This window comes from Lissotriton helveticus, chromosome 12 (genome assembly GCF_964261635.1).
Source record: "Lissotriton helveticus chromosome 12, aLisHel1.1, whole genome shotgun sequence".
Classification (NCBI taxonomy): domain Eukaryota; kingdom Metazoa; phylum Chordata; class Amphibia; order Caudata; family Salamandridae; genus Lissotriton; species Lissotriton helveticus.
The window spans coordinates 822,046,374-822,071,717 of record NC_136073.1 but is presented as its reverse complement, the minus strand read 5'-3'; the positions used below and the strand labels follow the sequence as shown (position 1 = coordinate 822,071,717).

General features: G+C 47.2%; 1 protein-coding gene across 1 annotated transcript in view; it reads right to left on the bottom strand.

Annotated features, from left to right (window-relative positions):
- Positions 1–25,344, bottom strand: part of LOC144799759 (neuronal acetylcholine receptor subunit alpha-7-like) — an 81,570-nt gene that overhangs the window by 6,541 nt on the left and 49,685 nt on the right. The window contains exons 7-9 of the mRNA XM_078671289.1: positions 20,374–20,541; positions 19,069–19,263; positions 9,011–9,097 (exon numbers count right to left, since the gene is read on the bottom strand). Coding sequence (XP_078527415.1) covers positions 9,011–9,097; positions 19,069–19,263; positions 20,374–20,541 — 450 coding nt within the window. The remainder of the gene's footprint in view (positions 1–9,010; positions 9,098–19,068; positions 19,264–20,373; positions 20,542–25,344) is intronic.

Here is a 25,344-nt window from a genome sequence, read left to right as displayed (position 1 = left end):
AAGGTAGGAGTAGGGGTGGGCGATAAACTCCGCTAGCTCCGCCCACCCCTAGGAGTCCTCCAATGAGCCGCTTACACTACAAAGGGTGCGGAACCAGAGACTGATACAGGGTTCTCTCTATTGTAATCTAACTAAGGAGATTACATTCTACTCTGTATCATTGTGTTCAGTGCACCATTGTTCAGCATTGTCAGAGGTTTGAGCAAGGCCTGGGGCCAAAACGTAACGCGGGGCCCTGTAGATGCTTGTTTTTGAGGCGCTATAAGCAGCTGTTTTTAAGTATTAAAAAATAATGTACTCCGCAGAAAGAGAAAACGTCATCTGGTGCATCTAGTGGTCTGGCCAACTAAGCTGCCTCATTAGTAGTAATGAAAGCGAGTTTGTATCCAAATAAAAATCTATAAATAAATCTTGCTGGCAGTGAGCGGGTCCTCGGAAGCGGCGGGCCTGGGGCATAACGCCCCCTCAACCCGCCTCCACACAGCCCTGCCTTTGTCGAAGGAAAAACTGGCCTTTAAAGCATGGACAGTAATTACATGGTGGTTTTCAAAACATGTAAGCAGGCCCCTTTAGTATTTGCAATATCACTTTTTGTACCTGACTTGGTTGGTGAGACGCCGGCGTCTTTTGCTGGTCCTTTGAGATATGACTCAAGCTGGAAGTGATAATCGGGTGGGTGAGTATTAAGGTGTGATTTCTGGTCTCGCTTTATACTTAGGTGGGAGGTGGGAGGATGTTTTCTTACCTTCTTTTATATTTAATCTTCAGTGTGTACCATGCTTTCTTTGGATTGTATTTTTTATAATAAAAATTTGTCATTCCGAATTTTAATGATATTTTAAATTTTTTATTATCCCTCAGATTGTATTTTATTGATATTGTTTGCCTAGATGTTTTATGGGCATTTTCTACTTGTTTTTAATTTTACACGTAAAAAAACATGACCTCAAAGAAAATAACATAAGTCATGGTTATGGTAAACAAGTGGTTTGTGAATGTAGGATGAATGGGTGACAAGTTTGGAATCTTTTGAGTCCCGGCGTTAGTGCGTACATTGATCCTAAGGGGAATTTTGTTAAATTTACATATAGAGAGAAGAGCAGACCATATGAGAACTGATGGTGCTGTTCCATTAAAATTCCGCAGTTCTTCTGATGAGCATGAAGTGCTATATGCATGTATAGATGTAAACTGTATTTCTATAGTGCTAATCGATCCGAAATAAAGCAGATCCCTATACACTGTCATGGAAGAGCATAAATTGAATGAGTGATGGGAGAGGAAGCTGGGTTGCGGACAGGTAATGCATTGTGATGTAGCGTTCTTTGAAGGGGTGAGCCTTCAACCCGTTCCTAGATTGAAGCAGGGTTGGGGTGGTCCTGATGGATACACAGATGTTGTTCCGGAACCTGGGTGCATAGATGGAAAAGCTGCTGCCTTGTTTTGATTTTTTTATACGTCTTAAGTCCTCAGTCTGGTAGTGTCCTGGTTAGTGGAATGCCAAGACCCACCATAGATGGCGAGCTCGTCTGCAAGATAAGCGGGGGAGCTGGTTGTGATTTGTAAATGATGCAGCTGGTTTTGAAGATGGTGCGAGCAGGCAAGGGGAGCCAATGGAGTTCCATTAGAATGGGGCGATTCGATCATAGTGCCACTCTGCTAAAAAGAACGGCAGCTCTGCTGAGAACTGCTGGTACTGGGCCATTGAACGCATCACAGCCTTTCTGGCAAGTGCGACAATCCTCCCTTTCAAGAAGAATGGTATCCCTCCTGGAAAAATGCTGGCCCTGCGAAACTCAAAGCACAGCAGTTTACTAATGATGAGTAGTAGAGATGCCAATTTTAAAAAAGCATGACAGTTTTGCTGAGATCTGCTGGCACTGAGACATTAAAAGCACTCCAGCCCAGCAGAGAATGATGGCGCCCGGGCCCTTAATTTATAGCGTAGAAAAAGGTAATGGGTGTATTCCTCACTTTAATCACAGCCACTCTGGACCACATTCAAAACCATCAATTTGTGCTCTACACTAGGACAGGGCCAACCCATATATATGAGTTCAATAAGAACTGTCTTGGTTGAACTGCTCAGAGTGTCTCGGCTAAAAAACTAAGGCAGCCATGCTGAGAAAAGCTGCTGACTACCCAACTACCCGGTACGGTCCATTGCACCTCTGCGGGGGGATTATAGGGGAGTTTAGGTACTATGAGTGGTCATTACTGTATGCGGAGGCTGCCAATACGAAAGGTGTATGGAAGTTTTCAGTCTGTGGAGGTCTTTTTCTATTTCTACACCATTTCATTGTGAGCAGGTATGGAAAATGGTCTTCTATGGAGAAAACTGTTTTGTGCAGGAACCCACCGAGTGATCAGCTTGAAGTCGCTGGGATTAGAACACAAGTGCTCTTCCTATGGACATTCTTTAAAAAGCTATGCACTCATTTCCTTCCTCGCATGAGAACCCTTTTTTCTCTAGGTGTGCATTTCCATGTTTGATGGGGTGTCACAATCCATATACACCACGATCACTATTTACTTAGACTGGGAAGGGGGCGAGTAATATGTTGAGATGGTGAACTATTTGAAACAAATGTGATACATTTAAGATTAAATGATTTACAACAATGGCGTCCACTCCATAGCACTCCAATCGGATAACCAAGTTACTTCCTTTAAGCTCTTGGCTCACCAGGGGCAGTACTTAATTACTACCAGTGTTTGCCAGTGCTGGGCACCAGCACTTACTTATAAACACTGGCACAAATGTATCTACCACATGGTGGTGCTGTGTTCCTATTTTTTAGCAGATTTCATCAACGATTTAACATACTTTTACAAACTGATAAAACTAGCACATAGGTACCGCTGTCACTGGCATTTGACGCATTGTCAGTAGCTTTGGGCGGTGCCAGCTGCAGTGGACTCCCACGACATATTTGGGCCCTGGCACTTAATGTTTTAAACAATGAAGAACTAACCAGGGGTAGGAAAGCCAAGCAGTTAGGGCTAACCATATGAGGTGGTAAAGGTTGGCATCTCAGATACTCAAACTCAATGTCTTACCAGAGCTATATCTTCAAAGAACAGCTTAACCAGCTAAGGACCAGAACAGTAAAAGGAAATGTAAATAACTGTCAAGGAACTCCAGAGGGCTTTATCTGAACTGAGACCGGGTAAAGCGCCAGGCCCAAACGGCTTCCCATGTGAATTTAAAAAAAAAAAATCAATCCCTCTTGACGGCCCCTTATCTAGCAGCACAATGCTGCCTTAGACGCTGGGAGCCTTTCCAGGGACTGGCGCCTTGCTGAAATAGCAGTATTTTAAAAACCCGGACGACCTCCTGAATAGCATGGCTCATATCACCCAATATCACTCCTTAATGTGGAAGTCAAACTCCTTGCTAAAGTCATAGCCAATCGCATTGTACCACATATTATAGATTTAGTTCACCCGGATCATGTGGGATTTATACCCGGATTCGCTACGCAACACAATATCTGCCCTGCACACAACGCCATTGTGTCTGTTGACCGCCTTGGCGAGCTGGCTGCACTCTTACTGGCTGTAATTGATAGGCCGTTCAACTCCCTTGGTTGGACATACCTATTTGCACTCCTAAGTCGAAAAAAGTTTGGTTCCTGCCTTCTTAAATATATTCAACTCCTATATACAGATATCACCGCCTCTGTCCGCATCGCAGACTCCATATCACAAACTTTTCCCATAGGATGGGGTACCCATTAGGGATGTTCCCTGTCTCCCTATCTCTTCACGTTGGCCATGGAGCCTCTCGCAGCCTGGGTGTGGATTGATGCACAAATCCGTGGTTTTGAATGGTCCAGAGAAGTTTCCGATTGCATAGCTTTATACACAGACGATGTTCATGGGCGAATGGGCAGACACGGTGATAATGGTGCGAGACCAATTTAAATACCTAGGGGTCTTCTTATCGTCTTCCCAGCCCGTGTCTTGGGAAAATAATCTGGCCTGCTGTGGATGAAGATCAAGGAACAGACACATTCCTGATCACACCTGCCAGTCTCCCTGGTTGGTAGGTCTCTCTGCCCCGTCTATTATATTAGCTTCAAAATCACCAGTACCTGATACTGCCGTCCTGGTTTAGGCAACTGAACTCCACCCTCCGACACTTTCTATGGGATGGTGGTTCAGCCCGGGTGGCATTAAAAACGTGCTTCCAATCTACGTACTATGGAGGCATAGCTACGCCTGACTTTCAGACGCACTATGCGGCCTCTCATATTCTTATCCTCAACGACTGGTGGTATGGGGACCGATGCAATCCCACATATGCAGTCGAACACTTGTTAATGGGGAACATGTCACTTCACACACTCCTTTACGTGGGTCTGATCCTGAAAACAATGCCTCCAGCAACCCCCATGATATTTAAGATCTGGAGGCGCTTGCTGCAACAAATGGGGTGGTGGGGCAGGCTGACAAAAGAAACAACACTCTGGCATAATGGTCATTTACCCCCCATCCCTCTGGCAGAACGATATGGATTTTCTAGCTCTGAGGCCATAGGATTATCCATGGTGGGAGATGTTCTCCACGGTCAGACCCTGAAGTTCTTCCAGGAATTGCAACATAAGTATGCGATGCCTAGATCCCAATTCTATAAATACTTTCAGTTCCACCATGCCTTTTCCCCTTGTCTTACATGTCAGGGAACTCCACCTGACTTTAATCCTACTGAAGCCAAAGTATTCATGGGAGAGCTAGAAGAGCATAAAATAACCACGATATATCGCACACTGGTAACAAATAGCCCCACTACACTCAACAAAACGCGAGGGGCTTGGCAAGAGGATTTTGGCCCCCTAGATGACGAGGACTGGGCTGAGGCGCTAGAGTCCCCACGCCGCGCTGCTATTGCGGCGTGATTACGTTATATACAATTCAAATACCTTCACAGGGTCTACTACACTTGAAACAAACTATTTGGATTGATTGAATCTCTGCTCTGCCAAGCTGCCAAGCTGCGGATGGTACTCCTATGCACACCGTATGGCAATGTACAACACTCTCTAGATTCTGGCGGGGTGTCATCACGTGCTTGTCGGAGGTCTTGGGTTGGGACATTCCATACTCACCACGTCTGGTCCTGCTCCACATCACCGATGGCATTGGGGGCAACATATATAAGCATCACCTATCACTTCTGGGCCTCCCGTTGGCGAAGCGGGACATTGCGAGGGCATGGAAAGTTGCTTCTCCGCCATTGGTTGGGGTGTGGAAGAAGTGAAAAAATACACACAAGAAGGGTCTTCATTTTTGTATGGGGCTAGAAGTGCTAATATTTAAAGCAAGAGGATGCCCCTAAAAGCACCCTAAGATTTGGAAGAGGTGGGCAGAGTATTGTGGATAATACCTAGAACCTATAGCAACTGTCTCCATAGATTAACACTGGATGAGATCGAAATGATGTGTGATGAACATGGCTGTAAAGGTATGGCTATTGGATCAGAGTGGCTACACTGGACTAGCACTATATTATGTATCAGATGCATGACACTACAGTGAAATATTAGGTTATTTTGTCTTTGTTTTTCAATTGCTTAATTGGCATCAAAATGTCAACAACATGTTGAGGAAAAAATAAAAGCAAATGTAAAGTTCTTTAAAGTCCTGACAGCGCGATTAAGAAATCTGCTATAGATCTGGGCTTTACCTATGCTAGCAATTCTTTTTTAATATGCACAGATAAGAAGCAGGGACTGAGCAGATGTTGTTAGCGGAGAGTAGCATCAGCCTCTTTTATGCATGGGTGATGCAACATCATGAGCGACTGGTATCCTGTTCCATGTGATTCCATGGACTGCAAATACATCTCTTGCAAAAAAATGTATTCCAAAATGTCGAATCGCAGAATCTCCCCCTTACATATAAATCATTCTACAGATATATTTTAATCCTACAGTTTAGGACTGCGTACATTTAGTTTTCCATCTCCGTCGCGTGTTGGGGACAACTGACGCATAGTGAAATAAGATGTAGAGCAGAAATATTTTAGTTATTTTTAAAATATTGAGATTTTGGTGACCTCTGTTTTGGAGTTAGTTTTTAGCACTTCCTCCGTTTTTTCCAATGTCTATTTTCACTTGCAATACGAAATCGCCAACAAATTTCTGCGAAAGCGTGGAAATTTGAGACTGGTGCAGTTTTCCAAGTGAATCATGAAAGTGTTTTTGAATTCCTTTTGGAAACCTATCCCTATGCAAAGTCAGAAACACGTGGTTGCAGATTCCCAACTATTTTCAAGAATCAAGTCCATTGAGTGAGATTTATATTATTCTGTTTGATCTTTTGCCTCATAAATAGAGAATTTCAAATCTATGTCTTTGCTTGCAGATCTTTAGAATTTCGGCAAATGTTTCCTTAACAGATGGCACATTTTCTAGAATTTTGGACTAGCTATTATTAGTTTCACTCTTTATAAATCCTGTGTTTGATAGGCAAGACATCTATTCTGGTCAGCTGTATTTATTCTGGTAATGATGCCTCATGGCACTAATGCTATTTGCGCTACTGTTCGCCGAAACGAGCATAGAATATGCCATATTTACAGCCACTTTTATATTCTATAATGGAATTTGCGCCATATATTACTTGCTAAATTAGATCATATACATTATCATCTATTTGTTATATGATTTACAATTTGTATTGTGTAATCCAATTGTTAGTTTTTATTGTATATATGGCCTATTTTATTGTATTGTATTTTGTGCGCCCTGTTCCTGTTAGTGTTTCATCGACTGCACTATAAGTTATGTGTTTTTTGACTTTGTAATTTTCCTATATCTTTGAGCACTTTATTTGCATTAATATTTTGATGTTATTCTTTTGTTTTGGGAGGGTTACAGACTCCATTAACTTAACATGACATTCCTGTATAAAATAAAGTATGGAATCATATTTTCAGATGTTCTCCAGGTCCATATCTTTATCAGTTATTTAGTTTTAAAAAACGGTTGCCAAGAGGTGTTTATTTACATTTGCTGTTCTCTCCTTTGCCCTTGGAACCACCATTTAATTGCAGGGGGTCCCTGTTTTTCGTTACATTGACTAATGCTATTATTACCGGGTATAATGCATTTCCTGGAAGCAGTAATTGAAACCCCTGAAGACAGGATTTTACTGCTACTTTGTATTTTCTTCTGCAAAAGGCAGCATTAGTCCCCAGTTTCATGTACTCATATTTGGCAGCAGTATTCTTACCTCTTCTGTGAAGGGCGCTATTAGCTTTCAGTGGTATTTACTCATTACTGCCTGCAGTATCTCTACCTCTTATGCAGTAAGTTGGCCTCTATATCTTCACCAGTTTAAGAGTATAAAACACAACTGTGGCTAAAAAAGTTGCTAAATGTGGTAACATCTATATAAATGCTTTTTTTTTTTTAGACTGAAGCCTGCCGACAGCACAGATATCTAGTTGAGAACAATTTATTAGGGACGTGTTGATAATTGACCTATAAAGCAACTCCGCCTATTGTTTTCCATTGGCTTTTTGTTTTGTCACTCTTATTTTCTTACTCTCAATTTGATGGTTGTATTTGTTTTCGCTCGTCCATCCACGCGTTTTCCCATGAATGGAGCATAGCCTGTTTACCGTCTCTCGGACTATCTACTTTTATCCACCAAGAAGTGTCTACTTTTTGGGAATTTTTGTTTTCTTTTCTAAAAACACTACATGAGAGTGCATGTGTTTCCCCTGTTTGTCTTTTCATAACATTATAACAGTTTTACTTTTAACACCTTTGACCTTCCAGGCACTGAGTTATTTTCGAGTTGTATACTGATTCACCCTTCCACTTGCTCTCCAGCGCGCTGTCAATTTTAAACCATTCCATTGAGGACTTTTCCTATTCGTCTATGTGCACATTTCGTATCTTACTGTTAACACTATCATAATTTTAAAAGCTTAAACCACTCTATTCTTAAGCTTTTCTTATGCAGTGCAGCTTGATAACCCACTTCTCTCATAGCATATGTACAAATAACTTCAAAAAAAGTTGTTTTCCACAACTTTGTCCTTTCAGACGATCTTACATATGCTTTCTCTTTTATACCACTTCACCCTTTGAGCCGTTCTCCCAAGCACTTTAAATCCATGTTTTGCTCTCTCTTGCTCATCCCCTTTAAACCCTCTCCATGTTGCTCTGTTTCGCTGCTTAATTTGAGCCAGTGGTTTCCAGTGCTCAGCACCGGCACTTAATTATCAAGACCAGGACTAATGACAGTCCACCACATGGTGGCGCTGTCTAATTTTGAGATGAGCACAACAACAGCTTTTAAGAATTCAATATACATTAGGAATTCATGATCAGTGATGCTCACACTATTCTGATAGCTTTGGGGTGCCCGGAATAGTTTCAATTTTACATTTGTAGGAGTATGATAGTTAGTAATTGTGTTAGTACGGTCATTAGCTGTGTTGCACGGGCAATGGGTGGCGTAAGCTGCAGAGGCCTCCTGAGAAGGGCCCTGGCACTTACTTTTTTTTACAAATCAAGCATTGCTCTGTTTCTTTCCTTCCCCGTGCCCGCCATGTTGTTTCCTCCCACTCCCTTCCCTTCCCTCTGTGATTCTTCTCTCCGTGTTGCTTCTCACAACATATGTTTTTTCCATCACCCGCTTTTGTAACTTTTCTGTGTTTGTTCACTGATCTAACTCGAATAAGTAAACAAAAAGAAAAAAAATGCTCATATCATTTTGTAGGCACAGTTATGCTTGGGCTGAGAACCCACCAAATGACTTTTCCTCCAGTTTATTAAAGATGCTGTGCAGCATGGCTAAAAATAAAATCTCTGACACAGCCAATAGGCCTCAAAGGAAAGACATATACACTGTGCCTGTGCACTTTTTGGGTTGTTTAGTTACTGTTTTTACCTAGAGCAATGCCCTCCTCTCACCCATTCCCTGTGCACTAAAATGCAGGATCTGTCGTTTACAGGCTAAGCTGGATAAGAGCGTGCGCGCTGTCGCTTACCGATAAGAGGGATAGAGTCAGACGTCGCCGGCATAATCTCAGCCACCAGCAGCATGAAGACAGTGAGCGACAGCAAGACAGTAATACCTGCAACGAAACCAGACGTGGAATATGATTGGATGCACTTAGGAAGAGTAGGAGGAGCCATGAAACAATAGGGATACAAAGGGGAGGGTCTGGGATAACAAGGGAGGAGTCAGAGATGCAGATGGAGAAACCTGGGGATATAAGCAAGAGGGTCAGAAGATGAAGAGGGGAAAACTGGGGACAAAGAAGTGACGAGAGAAGTGTTGAGAGAGTGGACGAGCTGGGAATACAGAGAGGAGGCGGCGGGGCTACAAAGAGGAGGTGGTGGGGCTACAAAGAGGAGGTGGTGGGGCTACAAAGAGGAGGAGCTGTAGACGCGGAAAGGAGAACAATGGGTTACGTATAGAGGAGGAGCTAGGCAAATAACCATGGAGGGCGGGAGGGAGATTCACAAGGTAGGAGTTACAACTAACAATTAGAGCTGTTGTGGCTGCAAAGAGGAGGAACATTATTTCAAAGGGGATCACCTGACCAAAGCTGCAAAAAAAGAGGATAACAGATGATGCAGAGAAGAAGAGATGAGGATACAGAGGTGCACTGCCTCATTTGTGCCGGTGGTTGCAGGTGGTGGGCAGCCAAACTCATTTTTGGGGGACTGGGACTTATTTTTCATCATCAAACTTTGACCCAGAGCAAGAGTGAGAAAGGTAGAATAGGGGGAAACAAAGAGGAAGAGAAATGTAGCAAAACATGATAAAGGGATAGACCGGGGATGAAAAAGAACCCACAAGCGAGATAAATCAAGAGGAATTTTAGGGTCTTGGAAGGATGAGGTGGAATCAAGAATAGGCAGCCTTGGTATTCAGCAACTGCGGTGTAGGGCAGTGTTGACAGTGGGCTGCTGAAAATTCTTTGGCCCACTGCATTTTTTTAAGCATGACAGGACTTAAGAGTGTGTGGGCGGGACATAGAAAGAAGGAGGCTGGGAACATAAGGGGGGGGTGAGAACAACAGATGACCAAGAGTGGAAGAGATGAGGGAACCAGGAAGGAAGGAGGGGAAGAGAGAGGAGGAGACACACAGACAAGAACTGTTTCCAACGATGGTGGGAGCAGGAGTGGGGTGAAGGGATACTAACAGGAGTTGCCTTATAAGCACAGAGGAGGAATTGGAAATGAAGAGGCTGGGGTACAGGATGGGATCAGCACATGAGATGCTGATGAAACTGAAAAGGAGGTGGAGATGGAGCTAGTTGCAATCAGGGGTAGGGTGAGGGGAAGACGTGGCCACAGGGAAATGTCACAGAGAGCAAAGGAAGTGGGGATACAGAGTGGAGATAGGAGATTAGAGGGAGTAGGAAATACAGAGTGGAGTAACAGGGGAGAAACGTGGGGGTAGAGGATACAAGGGAGGACCAGGAGATACACAGTCGATCAGGATGCTGGAGAGGTAGTGCCTTGGCTGCAGAAAGGAGTACCTAAGAATACTTCGAAGAGGAGATAGGAATGCTGAGCGGATAATGGAGGGTGAAAAGAGGGGAGTCAGAGAAAGAACATGGAGGGGCTTGGGATACATAAAGGAGAAGCAAAGAATACAAAGGGAGAAACATTTAGACACAGGAAGGAGGAGGTAATGCAGATGGGGTGGTGTAGAGATACACAGGACAGATGTTGGAAATGGGATCCCTGGCTGGCCAGGGCTTTCGCCAAAGTCAGTCAGAGACCACCACACCCAAGTCAGGGCAAGGGAGTTACACGCCAAGATAACCCCTACTCACCCTCTAGGTAACGTGGCGCGAGCAGCAAGGCTAAACTTGGAGGCGATGTAGGCTAAGTATTTGCGCACGCACCCCAGCAACAACAACCAAAGGCCCACCACAAAGGAAACTCCACACAAGGTTATATAAAAATAGCCTTTGTATTACACCAAAACACATTAGATAAAACACACACTTTACAATGTGCCAGAGGCACGGGCAGAATTTACAGGGGATATGTACAAGACAGGGCCACCTGGACCACTGTCAGGAATCAGAAGTAGCACTTTCAGAAATAGCACTTAGAAGGTAGAATATAAATTTACTTCAGCACAAAATAGCACACAACCAGTAATCACTGGTAACCAGGACCTCACTAGCACCACCTGTACTAGGGAGAAAACAACCACCTATGTATCACAATACCTGTAGGGGTGTAAGAACATACACATGATGCAATGCATAACATTCATTCAGAGGTGTAAAGGCACATGACGCATAAACAATACATTCAGAGGTGCATAGAAAGTACAATTGCGCCAAACTCACGTAAGTCACCACCTGTGACTGTCCCTAGGCCAACTGGCCTCTCTAGGGCTAGGACGCCCTGTGTCCAGTGTCCAGGGGCCTAAACGTAGCAGTTGCCCACAAAGTGCTGGGCAACTGGTGCAATTGAGGATGAGCCAATCGTGGGAGCCTCACAGGCTCTGGAATCAAAATGCCCCTTTGAGCCTCGCTGGGCTCTTCACGCTACCAAATGCCTCCTCTGAGCCTCTCTGGGCTCTGAAACACAATGTGGGCACTCAGGAGCCTCTCTGCGCTCGAATTATGCCAAATTGCGCCCGAGCCTCGCAGGCTCTAAAGAACAAGGCAGCCCGTCGTTGGAGTCCCCCCTCTGGGGGCTCGAGATCACTAACAGGCCCCGGGAGCCTCTCAGGGCTCTCCCACAATGGCGGCACTCACGTTGGAGCCTTGACGGGCTCGAGATACCCACAATGCCCCCAGGTAGGTTCCTGCAACCCGGATGGCACAGGGGGGAGGGGCGGGCACCGGCAATGTGCCCCGACGCCCTCCTCCCTTCGTCTGTACCGACGGAGTCCCCCCAGGCCCGGCTCCACTTACCGGGCGACTTCTTCCTGGAGTGCTGGACTCTTCTCCCACACCGGGGAGCTCCACTCTGGTCCCGGTCGTGCTGCGGCGGCTCTTGGGCTGGGAAGGCAGGCGCCGCTCTCCCTCCTCACTCACCGGATCCCGGGGTCGGCTCCCGGCAGCTTCCGGCTTCCTCTGTCCTCTCGGCTGCGGTGGGCGGGACTTCCGGTCGGCCGCGCACCGATTGGCCGGCCGGACAACCACTTCCGGGTCGTCGCGGGCAGCGCGGCGGCCCGGCTCAGGCACTGCAGGCGGGGGATGAATTTACCGAGGGGTCGGCACCCTCGAGGAAAATGCGCAAAACGGGCGGCAAGGTCCCTGGCAGGGTGGGCACCTGCCAGGCGACAATACCCTCAAAAATAAGCGAGGTGGCACTCGCTTGGGGCGGACAATGCCGGGTGGGCACCGGCCTCCGCAGACAAAGCGCTCCCAGCGCTAGAGGCAATTTACAGCGCTCCCTGCGCTAGGCAGACCATCACAGCGCTCCAAGCGCTATAAACAGGATAAAGCGCTCCCAGGCGCCCTCAGCAAGCAGGGCAGAGTCCCAGCAGTCCTTGGGCAGGCAGGGGGGGCAAGGCTGGGCCCAGAGCCAGCTCACTGGGTCTCCAGGCAGGGAGACACCCCAAGTGGCGGTCCTCTGGCCCAGCAGCAGCAACAGCCCCCTCAGGATCCTGGAAAAGAGAACAACTTCTGTGGGGACACAGCCCCATTTTTATACAGTGCATTCCTTTGTTCAAGGGTGCAGAGTGGGGGCGGAACCAGTCGCAGCTGGTTCTTGAGTACTCTGTTTACCTCAACCACCCTCTCTATTCACTGGCAGGGCTTGGGTCATTAGACACACCACAGGGGGGCGGAGCCAGCATTGTGTGGGGAAAACCCAGCCCATCCAGGACACAGGTACACTCCTCCCACACATCACTCATGCTAATCTCCCACTCACCACCGGGCAGACCCATCCAGACTTCCTGGAGCCTGGCATGCCAGCCAGCTCCAGCCAATCACACGCCAGCACCCTCACAGCACACGTACAGCCATGTCTAGAAATGGCGCTTCGCTACTAGACACATACATGCTGCATACACCGTTGCGCAGCATTCACTCACACGAGTTCACACATACCAGACTCAAGCCTGTACACCCCACGCATCAGGAACTACCAGGGACACATACATTCCCCATGCATTCCTATGGGCGGGCAGGCCTAGCTCAGCACATGCACTCAGAGTGCGCACGCACTTTCCACTGGGACACAGTGAAAGTGCGCAGAATCCCTAAAATCACCATTGCCAGGTCACCATTTCTAGCAAAAAGTCTAGGGGTGAACCTGCCCTAAGGGCCAAAGTCCAACATAACCCCCTTCCAGCCAAAACGCAGGGGAGACCAATCACCACCGTGATGGACTTCCCTGCTTGGGGCGATAGAACACGGACGCGGGCCCGCAACTGCAGGGACACCCTCCTGTTCTATGCCACGGTGAACCCATGGGATTCCTTCTCAACACACTGTCTGGACCAACTGGGCTACCCCACTGGTACTCCCAAGTTGTCCGCGGCCAGGACCAGGCCCTGGGCCACCCAGGTGCCACGGGTCCATGCCAATTCGCAGAGCGGGGGGTAGTAACCCCTGGCACATAGGAGCCATTTTCCACTCTTCCTGTCTGCAAGACAGGACTAGACTGCCACTGGTACTCCAGCCTAGGGCCTACAACCTCAGGCGGACCAGGAGTCTCGGGGAAGGCTCTCCTCCCCCTACCTCTTCTCCTAGGGTTCCTCCTCCCTCTGCGAGGGGTACCCCTAGAACGCCATTCCAACCCAGGACTTATCCACTCAGGTTGCACCGGGGTCAGAGGTGGGCTCTCCCACCCTCTGCACCCCCTTCCAGAGGTCTGCCCTCTCCCACCTGGAGAAGTTCCTCTGGAAGAAGAACCGGTCAGGACACTGGTTACAGTCGTCCTACCCTTCAGGTCAGGCTGATCCTGAACCTGGCCTCCCAACCTCTGGTCTAGAACCTTCGGTGGAACAATTGCCTGGCACTCCAGGACTTCTGGGGATTCACTCGCAATCCCCCTGAGGCTAACAAATGTCACATCTGTTGCGTGACTGTCTGTCTGGCGCAGATCTCCCGCCCTCTGTCCACCTGACAGTGCGTGACGATCCCCCAGACCAGAAGTGGTGTCACCATGGTCACTACACGGGAACCTAGCCCAACTGGGTAGTCCCTGACCCACTGGTCCTTCCACTGGGGAACTCCCCCAATCACTCCTCACTCTGGACTCCTGTACCCTCCCTACCGGAGCGGTACTGCCAGACTCTAGAACCACAGGAGCTCTGGTTACAGACACTCCAGGTCCTCTACTCACTAGGAGATCCTCCTCAAGTGGACTAACAGGACAGCCTAGGTCCCCAACCTGGTGTTCCCTCAAGAAACCATCCAAGTCCTGAGGCAGGGCTTCGGGCGTCTGGGGAACCTTGGTCTCCCCCTCACTCCTGCTCCACTGAGCCAGGCAGTGAGCCCCTACACCCTCCTCGCTATCCTGGGACCTAGCTGGGCTACACTGAGCCTCCTCCACCACGCTGGGCTGGAAGATCCCTGAACCACTACTTTTGGAGTCACTCACCAATGACTCTAGAGAACCTCTGGCCCTTTCCCAGCGGTCGGCTTCCCTTGCCAGTAACTCTGTATCAGTAAATCCAACTTGCAACAGGTGTTGGCGCAACTCTGGCGAACAACCACTGAGCACCTGCTCTTTGACTATAAGATCAAACAAGACTTCAAAATCAGAGTCAGTGTGAACCTCTACCCAAGCCCACAGTGCTCCACAACATTCATCCTCAAACTTCTCCCACGACTGGTGAGGCAGCTTCCTACTGCCCCTGAATTTCAACCTATACTCCTCCTCTTGGGAAACAGGTACCAGACTGGGGGAACTGGGACTGGGATTTCCTACACTGGAATCTAAATAGCTGCCACCACTGGACCCAACCCTCCCTGGGGGATCCAGAAACTCAACACTGCGCGCAGGGGATAGTCTACCCTCCAGAGCTACTTCGCCTCTGGTGGAGGCCCTCTCAGCCTCCTCTATCCTTTCCTGCGCTAAGACCCTCTCGGTCTCTAGCTGTTGCTTTCTAATGCCCAGCTGTGCCATAGCCTGGGCATGCTCCAACCTGAGCCTCTCTAAAGCCAGCTGGTGCTCCCTTTCTCTCCTCCTATCTTCCAGCTCCTCTGGGGACAGGGAAAGGGATGAGGCGCTGCCTCCTATGCTGGACCCAGCAAGGGACTCCCTATCTATGGGGTCCTCACTATCTGCTGGCGTCCCTGTGCTATCATTTTCTTCCTCCTCTTCTGAATCTTCAGGGCTCCCCACAGACCCACCACCCTCCTGGTGTGAAGCCCGGGCCCTTTCCTCACTGCGCTCAAGGTCCCACTGACACTTTTGCCATAGGATCAGGCTGCTCCTAAGTTCGGACTGAGTGTCTAACTCATCCACCCCTATGTCTCTCTCTTCACAGAACCTTACCAACTCTCCCATACTGTATTTAAACAGAACACAGAAATCAAAAGCAGGCTCCATTCTGGCGGACGTTCTAGTGAAGAGATCACACAGGCAACCTAGGGGTCTGAGCTACGCAGGAGTACACAATTCACAAGGTATTCAGCAAGCTCTCTACCCCAGAGAACTCACACTCACTTGACTAGTGCCACACACCATTCATCCACACACAACCCTCCCCTCGGACTGGTAAGGCAGTTTCTACCACCCCTGACTTCTCAACCTGACCACAAGTGACACAGGTACCGACTCTGGGCGCAGGGAGGGGGACAAATGTACTGGACACAATTACACAATGGATACCTTCAGGAGAAGAAAATATGAAACTTCAAAAAAAACAATCCCCTTAAAATGTGGTCATCTAAAATGCAGAGTTTTGTGGTGCAGCCAGCCGCTACTAAGGTACAAGGCAAACACAAATCCTTATCCCACCGCTGCCACCAATGTTGGAAATGGGATCCCTGGCTGGCCAGGGCTTTCGCCAAAGTCAGTCAGAGACCACCACACCCAAGTCAGGGCAAGGGAGTTACACGCCAAGATAACCCCTACTCACCCTCTAGGTAACGTGGCGCGAGCAGCAAGGCTAAACTTGGAGGCGATGTAGGCTAAGTATTTGCGCACGCACCCCAGCAACAACAACCAAAGGCCCACCACAAAGGAAACTCCACACAAGGTTATATAAAAATAGCCTTTGTATTACACCAAAACACATTAGATAAAACACACACTTTACAATGTGCCAGAGGCACGGGCAGAATTTACAGGGGATATGTACAAGACAGGGCCACCTGGACCACTGTCAGGAATCAGAAGTAGCACTTTCAGAAATAGCACTTAGAAGGTAGAATATAAATTTACTTCAGCACAAAATAGCACACAACCAGTAATCACTGGTAACCAGGACCTCACTAGCACCACCTGTACTAGGGAGAAAACAACCACCTATGTATCACAATACCTGTAGGGGTGTAAGAACATACACATGATGCAATGCATAACATTCATTCAGAGGTGTAAAGGCACATGACGCATAAACAATACATTCAGAGGTGCATAGAAAGTACAATTGCGCCAAACTCACGTAAGTCACCACCTGTGACTGTCCCTAGGCCAACTGGCCTCTCTAGGGCTAGGACGCCCTGTGTCCAGTGTCCAGGGGCCTAAACGTAGCAGTTGCCCACAAAGTGCTGGGCAACTGGTGCAATTGAGGATGAGCCAATCGTGGGAGCCTCACAGGCTCTGGAATCAAAATGCCCCTTTGAGCCTCGCTGGGCTCTTCACGCTACCAAATGCCTCCTCTGAGCCTCTCTGGGCTCTGAAACACAATGTGGGCACTCAGGAGCCTCTCTGCGCTCGAATTATGCCAAATTGCGCCCGAGCCTCGCAGGCTCTAAAGAACAAGGCAGCCCGTCGTTGGAGTCCCCCCTCTGGGGGCTCGAGATCACTAACAGGCCCCGGGAGCCTCTCAGGGCTCTCCCACAATGGCGGCACTCACGTTGGAGCCTTGACGGGCTCGAGATACCCACAATGCCCCCAGGTAGGTTCCTGCAACCCGGATGGCACAGGGGGGAGGGGCGGGCACCGGCAATGTGCCCCGACGCCCTCCTCCCTTCGTCTGTACCGACGGAGTCCCCCCAGGCCCGGCTCCACTTACCGGGCGACTTCTTCCTGGAGTGCTGGACTCTTCTCCCACACCGGGGAGCTCCACTCTGGTCCCGGTCGTGCTGCGGCGGCTCTTGGGCTGGGAAGGCAGGCGCCGCTCTCCCTCCTCACTCACCGGATCCCGGGGTCGGCTCCCGGCAGCTTCCGGCTTCCTCTGTCCTCTCGGCTGCGGTGGGCGGGACTTCCGGTCGGCCGCGCACCGATTGGCCGGCCGGACAACCACTTCCGGGTCGTCGCGGGCAGCGCGGCGGCCCGGCTCAGGCACTGCAGGCGGGGGATGAATTTACCGAGGGGTCGGCACCCTCGAGGAAAATGCGCAAAACGGGCGGCAAGGTCCCTGGCAGGGTGGGCACCTGCCAGGCGACAATACCCTCAAAAATAAGCGAGGTGGCACTCGCTTGGGGCGGACAATGCCGGGTGGGCACCGGCCTCCGCAGACAAAGCGCTCCCAGCGCTAGAGGCAATTTACAGCGCTCCCTGCGCTAGGCAGACCATCACAGCGCTCCAAGCGCTATAAACAGGATAAAGCGCTCCCAGGCGCCCTCAGCAAGCAGGGCAGAGTCCCAGCAGTCCTTGGGCAGGCAGGGGGGGCAAGGCTGGGCCCAGAGCCAGCTCACTGGGTCTCCAGGCAGGGAGACACCCCAAGTGGCGGTCCTCTGGCCCAGCAGCAGCAACAGCCCCCTCAGGATCCTGGAAAAGAGAACAACTTCTGTGGGGACACAGCCCCATTTTTATACAGTGCATTCCTTTGTTCAAGGGTGCAGAGTGGGGGCGGAACCAGTCGCAGCTGGTTCTTGAGTACTCTGTTTACCTCAACCACCCTCTCTATTCACTGGCAGGGCTTGGGTCATTAGACACACCACAGGGGGGCGGAGCCAGCATTGTGTGGGGAAAACCCAGCCCATCCAGGACACAGGTACACTCCTCCCACACATCACTCATGCTAATCTCCCACTCACCACCGGGCAGACCCATCCAGACTTCCTGGAGCCTGGCATGCCAGCCAGCTCCAGCCAATCACACGCCAGCACCCTCACAGCACACGTACAGCCATGTCTAGAAATGGCGCTTCGCTACTAGACACATACATGCTGCATACACCGTTGCGCAGCATTCACTCACACGAGTTCACACATACCAGACTCAAGCCTGTACACCCCACGCATCAGGAACTACCAGGGACACATACATTCCCCATGCATTCCTATGGGCGGGCAGGCCTAGCTCAGCACATGCACTCAGAGTGCGCACGCACTTTCCACTGGGACACAGTGAAAGTGCGCAGAATCCCTAAAATCACCATTGCCAGGTCACCATTTCTAGCAAAAAGTCTAGGGGTGAACCTGCCCTAAGGGCCAAAGTCCAACAACAGAAATAGAGGATTTTGAGGGAGGCGCTACGGTTGCATAGGAGGTGTATTAATACAGAAGTCAGTAGCTGATGCAGACAGAAAAGAGCAAGGAGTATCGGAGGGAAAATTAGAACTACAGAGCACAGAGACCGGTAAATATGGAGTAAACCTTTTGGGAACACAGATGTCAAAGTAAGGAATGTAGTGTGTATATGAGTCCCACGGAGTATAGGGTGACGGAGGAGAACTTCAAAGTGTGACTCAGGGCCTTATTATGATCTTGGCGGACAAGGTTACTCCATCACAAATGTGACAGGTATCCTGCCCGCCATATTACAATTCCATTATATCCTCTGGAACTTGTAATACGACAGACGGGATAAATTGGTGCTTAAACTTCCAGCATACATGAATTGCCGCACTCATGGCAAGCAGGCACAACAGCCAGACCGAACACAAGAACCAGGAGTTAGGACCCCTCCATTCGGCAATAGAACCCGGCTGTAAGATGTGCATCTTAGTCACTATCTCATAACCCTCCTAGAGAACAGAGCATTGCTTACCCAGGGAGATCTTCTCTCCGGAGTCCGCGGGGAGCAAGAAGACAAGCACACTCATGGTGGACAGGAGGACACAAGGGATGAGCAGGTTCAGGGCGTAATACAGGGTCCGGCGTCGCATGGTGACATAGAAGGTCACGTCAGGGTACGGCTCCTTGCAGCAGTCGTAGTAAAGTTCGTGGCGGATGCCCGGGACGCCTAGAGTGAAGGAAAACAATACGAGATCAGCAATCATGGTTTACTGGCCAGTGGAGAACCATCATCTTGCCATCTGTCTGTTATGTCCTGACTTTGTGGTGCACCAACTATCATGCTAGAGTGGTACATTAAACAAATATTCACAAATCCAATAGTCTTGCCTTTGCTACTGTGTACCAACTTGTTGGCTTTCCCATTTTTGTGTGTTTTCCACAGATGTGCACAACAACTGTAAACTATGGAAAACAAACAAAGATTAGCAAAGCTTAAGGCATTACGTTGGTGCCCATTAGCGAAGACGACACCTATTGGCATTGCCAGTGCTTCTTTGACATTTGTAGAAAATCCAATGCACTTGACATCACCAAAACTACTGGAGGTGTCTCCGTTGTCCTCTTCGGTTAACACGAAACATAGATAATTCTGTTGGAGTAGAGGTGATCCTAGCCGATCGTAGGCGGCGTGGCCAATGTTTAGTGATGGCTGATTTGCTGTGCAAGGTTCACATTCAATCTTAAAAAGTACTGAACTATGTCTAAGATAACATGATTTTCCTACATTCAAATTTACCAGGTGTGCAATCCTGTACCTTATTCTACCACCCGGAACGCCCAACTGGTTAAACTGGTTAAGGATCCGGCTTGGGACGTCAGTGCAAGTGCAGCCCAGCACCTAACCGACCGCCTTCTACAGCCAAGGGCAATTCGGATTGTTCACCCTTGTCAACCCACAGCCTGAGCTGCCCCTGGACCCCCTCCTGACTGAGCGTCTCCGCCATCCTCCAGGTGCAAAGTAGGTGGTAAATGAGAACATTGACAACACAAAACTGGGAATTCTGAGTTGATTTCCTACCAGTAAAACTGGATCCACATTGTTATTCCCCATTCTGGGGGGGTAACTCAGAATTGCTTGGTTGTGGGGTTGTGTTACCTCACAGTACCTGTAACAATAGGCGTGGCACCGTGCCAGTGCTGTTGTAAATAATAATCAGGACATTAGTAGAGTATTTAAGGGCACATTGAATACATAAATAAAGACTGGAAACCATGGAAGAGATGCTCCTCTGGACCCACTGCAGAGTGAGGTGCAGAATGTATGGCATAGACTCACCCACAAGATCCCACTCGCCATTGGCCATGTACCCCGAGACGTCCGCTTCGAGCATCTGGAGATCGAGCAGCCACCCATCATAGCTCCAGGACCCAAACTTCAGCTCACACTTCTGGATGTCGAAAGGGAACCAGCGCACATCAATGTTACAAGAGCTCTTGAAGATACCTGTGGAGGAGTGGGAAAGAGAGGAAGGGTGTTAACAATCGTGTGAGTTTGTAAAAGAGTGTGATACCAGCAAACGTCAACCTTACTAGAGCTATTGAAGATACCTGTAGAGGAATGGGAAGAGAGGAAGGAGGTTAGCAAGGGAGAGTGTCTGTAAAAGAGTGTGAGTGTGTAACCAGCGCACATCAACACTACAAGAGCTCTAGAAGACACCTGCAAAAGAGTGGGGGAAGAGAGGAAGAGTGTTAGCAAGCGTATGAGTCTGTAAAAGAGTGTGTAACCAGCGTATATCAATGTTACACGAGCTCTTGAAGATACCTGTGGAGGAGTGGTAAAGAGAGGAAGAGTGTTAGCAAGTGTGTGAAGCCAGTAAAAGAGTGTGTAACCATCAAACACTAGTGTTACAAGAGCACTTGAAGACACCTGAAGAGGATTGGTAAGGGAGTAAGGGTGTTAACAAGCGTGTGCTACTTTAAAAGAGTGGGATGCCAGCAAACATCAATGCTACAAGAGCTCTTGAAGATACCTGTGGAGGAGCGGTAAAGAGAGGAAGAGTTTTAGCAAGCATGTGAGTATGTAAAAGAGTGTGTAACCAGCGTATATCAATGTTACACGAGCTCTTGAAGATACCTGCAAAGGAGTGGGAAGAGAGGAAGGGTGTTAGCAAGCGTGTGAAGTCAATACAGTGTGTGACCAGCAAACATCTGTGTAACAAGAGCTCTTGAAAATTCATGCATAGAAATGTGTAAGGGTGTTGGGCAATAGTGTGTAGGAAGTTAAGCAGTGTCGTACGAGTAAACGTCAATCTTACAGGAGCTCTTGAAGATAGGGTGTTAGAAGGTGTGTGTTTGACGGGAAAAGAGTGTGATCCCAGCAAATGTCAATGTTACAAGAAGTTTTCAAGATACCTGTGGAGTAGTAGGGGAGAGAAGAGTGTTATCAACTGAGTGACATCAGTACAAAGATTGTGTATCCAGCATTTGACAATGTTACAAAAGGTCTTGAAGATACCTTTGAAGCTGTGGTGGAAGAGAGGGTAGCTGTAAGAGAATTCTTTTCTGTCCTTGTCAGGAGTAAATCTCTGAACATTCCTAGTTTGCGTCTGAGAGGAGTTTTTGAATACAAATATGCTTCTTTATTGACATGAACAAACTCTTGGGGCTGTGGAGCTCCCACTCTCTGCACTTTTGAGTAGTTTTACTCACACAGAAATCTAGATATGAATAAATCCTTTTATCACTGCAAATCCAACATTTGAGAATGACAAAATAGATTTTGCACTCGTGAAAAATGTTACTTGTGTATTTATACCAAACTTTCAACCACAAATATATTTGTGAATATTTTTAACTATATGAGCAGTAACTTGTTAAATTTAAACCAAATACGTATTACTATCACGTGTATTCAACAAAGTGCCTTGTATTCCCCTTGCATTATAAATTTGGTTTTATCCATGTCAAATTTGGGCTGCTCCATACGAGTAGTTCACCCTCTTTTGAAAGTTTAAGGTAACCAAGCGTGCAGTTTGTGTATGTGAAGGAATACTGGCTCTATAATAAAGTCGCAGTATCTGGTTATGCTCCATTTTTATAAAGCTGGGTGTCACTTGCTGTCAAGCAAAGGGGTTATTATTTTAAAGGAGACGTCCAATGGTTGCTTGTCAGAATCATGACATTTTTTAAACAAGCAGAAAAAACTCTGCTGTATGGAGTAGATATGTGCCCATTGTACGTACCCCAACTACAAAAAAAGTCGCCTCTGTAGTGCTAATATATTTGACAGTCCTGAATGAACTAATTTCAAATACATTTGTGCAGAAAGCATACGAATTGTTGATTTTATTCTTCATCGAACCAACAAATAAATCTGTAGTAAACGCCCACACTGCGATGAACCATTTTTTTCATTTATTTTAATGACTTGTATAACACAAGTCATTTTTAGTGGTTTTTGATGTTATCCTTTTTGTTTGAATTTGTATTGTAATAGTTTTGACTAACTGGTCAATATCAAATAAAGAAAAATCCCTGATGGAAACTTTGTGAATCGGTTCTAGTGTGTAACTAAAACTAGAAGACACAATCATGGGTCAGTTGGTTCTATGCATTCAATAATATCTCTCAGCTAAAAGTTGAAGCGGTTTAAGAGAATATTTCCGCTCCCGTACACAAATAGTTGTTTTCATGAATATGAGTTATAACCTCACACTAATACAGATGCCAGAGGTAAAATGTTGGCCAATCACGCAAACTCGCTCCGGGTCCCAAGGTCCACCCATTCTGGAAAGAACTGCTGAACAAATGCCTATAGTAACGGATCAAAATATTTCTTTATAGCACTCGCATTACTGTGCTCAGCTTTGATTACACTATTGATTGGGAAGAACAGCCATTACTTTTTTATTGCTGTCGGTGTAGGACAACTTTTATTAACCTGGGTTTTGCTGCATGTACAATTTACACAATAAAGTTTATAGCCCTCAAAATGCTTAGCTAGGTATAATTTCAAAAAAGTAAATATTGAGTGTAAATAGATTTTATATCTTGATATCTATAAGAGAATGTGCATGTTACCTGCTGAATCTGTGTCAAAGGAACAAGCGGTATTAGATTTTTCCATTTAAATCTATTTAACTCCAATTATAAGCACTCATGATTTTGTGTTGTACACTAATTAGCGATATAAAAGTATTTTAGAAAGGAACGTAAATCCAAGAAAAGCGTAAATCCAAGAAAAGCGTAAATCCAAGAAAAGCGTTAATCCAAGAAAAGCATAAATCCAAGAAAAGCGTAAATCCAAGAAAAGCGTAAATCCAAGAAAAGCTTTGCCACTGGATGTATTGAACGGGGTGAGGAACTAACCCAAGACGCGGAGCGTTAGAGTGTGTGTGTATTTCCCTTCACATTTCCAGATAAGATCACACCAGGAAAATATTCCTGAGGTTGACCCTCCTGGCCCTCTAAACAGGATACTAAATCAGGTGAACAAAAATGCATTTTATTGCAATTATTATTAAATCAAGAAAGAACATAAAAACACCCACTGGAAAAATAAATATTGCATATGCATAGACACATCCGATGGTAATGTACAAATATAAGTCACAGCTCAGGCACAAGTGCTGCCCCTTTGAACAAAAACACTTGCAAAACAATGTACCATGGAAAAATCAGGGTGGAACTCACCCAAGGGCAGAGCAAAAGCATTTAGTGAGAATAAAACAGCTAATGTCTGTGCATTGCAGGGTGGCAAACGCGGTGTGTCAACAATGAGCACATGCAACATGCAATCACAGCAGTCATAGATGAGGACACCCATAGATGCCATAAATGAAAAGCAATATGTCCAAAACAGAGCACAGGGATGAAGTTGTTCGAAGTGGACAATGACAAAGTACTGAACCTGCAGGAAGAGGTGAACCCGACGCAGACTAAGCACCAGCCAGTGCACGCCCATGCAAAACATCCAGAGACAGAGCAGAGTGTAGAAGAGAAGATTCCAGCAGAGGAGAACTTTCCACAACTTCCTCAATGGGAATGACTTCCCAGAAACAGACTAAATAAAGATATTATTAATCACCAACTACTACCACCACGTAAGGTCCCAGAGAAATGCCGCCAGTTACGTCAGCTGAAAGAAAGTTGCTACGCGTACTATGCCACACTGTTCCACCAGGAAGTAAAAGGGAACAGATATACTAACACAATCTCACTCCAGAGAGTTAAGAGACAGACAGATTCTCAGCCACACACTTGTACCGGAGAGTAAAGGGACACACAGATATACGCTAACAAACGCTCACTCCAGAGAGTAAAGAGACAGACTGATTCTCTGCAACACATTTGTACCGGAGAGTAAAGGTACACATAGATATATGCTAACACAATCTCACTCCAGAGAGGAGAGAGACAGACAGATTCTCTGCAACACATTTGTACTGGAGAGTAAAGGGACACATAGATATAAGCTAACACAATCTCACTCCAGAGAGGAGAGAGACAGACAGATTCTCTGCCACACACTTGTACCGGAGAGTAAAGGGACACATAGATATATGCTAACACAATCTCACTCCAGAGAGGAGAGAGACAGACAGATTCTCTGCCACACACTTGTACTGGAGACTAAAGGGACACACAGATATACACTAACAAACGCTCACTCCAGAGAGTAAAGAGACAGACTGATTCTCTGCAACACATTTGTACTGGAGAGTAAAGGGACACATAGATATATGCTAACACAATCTCACTCCAGAGAGGAGAGAGACAGACAGATTCTCTGCAACACATTTGTACTGGAGAGTAAAGGGACACATAGATATATGCTAACACAATCTCACTCCAGAGAGGAGAGAGACAGACAGATTCTCTGCAACACATTTGTACTGGAGAGTAAAGGGACACATAGATCTATGCTAATACACTCTCACTCCAGAGAGGAGAGAGACAGACAGATTCTCTGCCACACACTTGTACTGGAGAGTAAAGGGACACACAGATATACACTAACAAACGCTCACTCCAGAGAGTAAAGAGACAGACTGATTCTCTGCAACACATTTGTACTGGAGAGTAAAGGGACACATAGATATATGCTAACACAATCTCACTCCAGAGAGGAGAGAAACCGACAGATTCTCTGCCACACACTTGTACCGGAGAGTAAAGGGACACACAGATATATGCTAACACAATCTCACTCCAGAGAGGAGAGAGACAGACAGATTCTCTGCCACACACTTGTACTGGAGAGTAAAGGGACACATAGATATATGCTAACACAATCTCACTCCAGAGA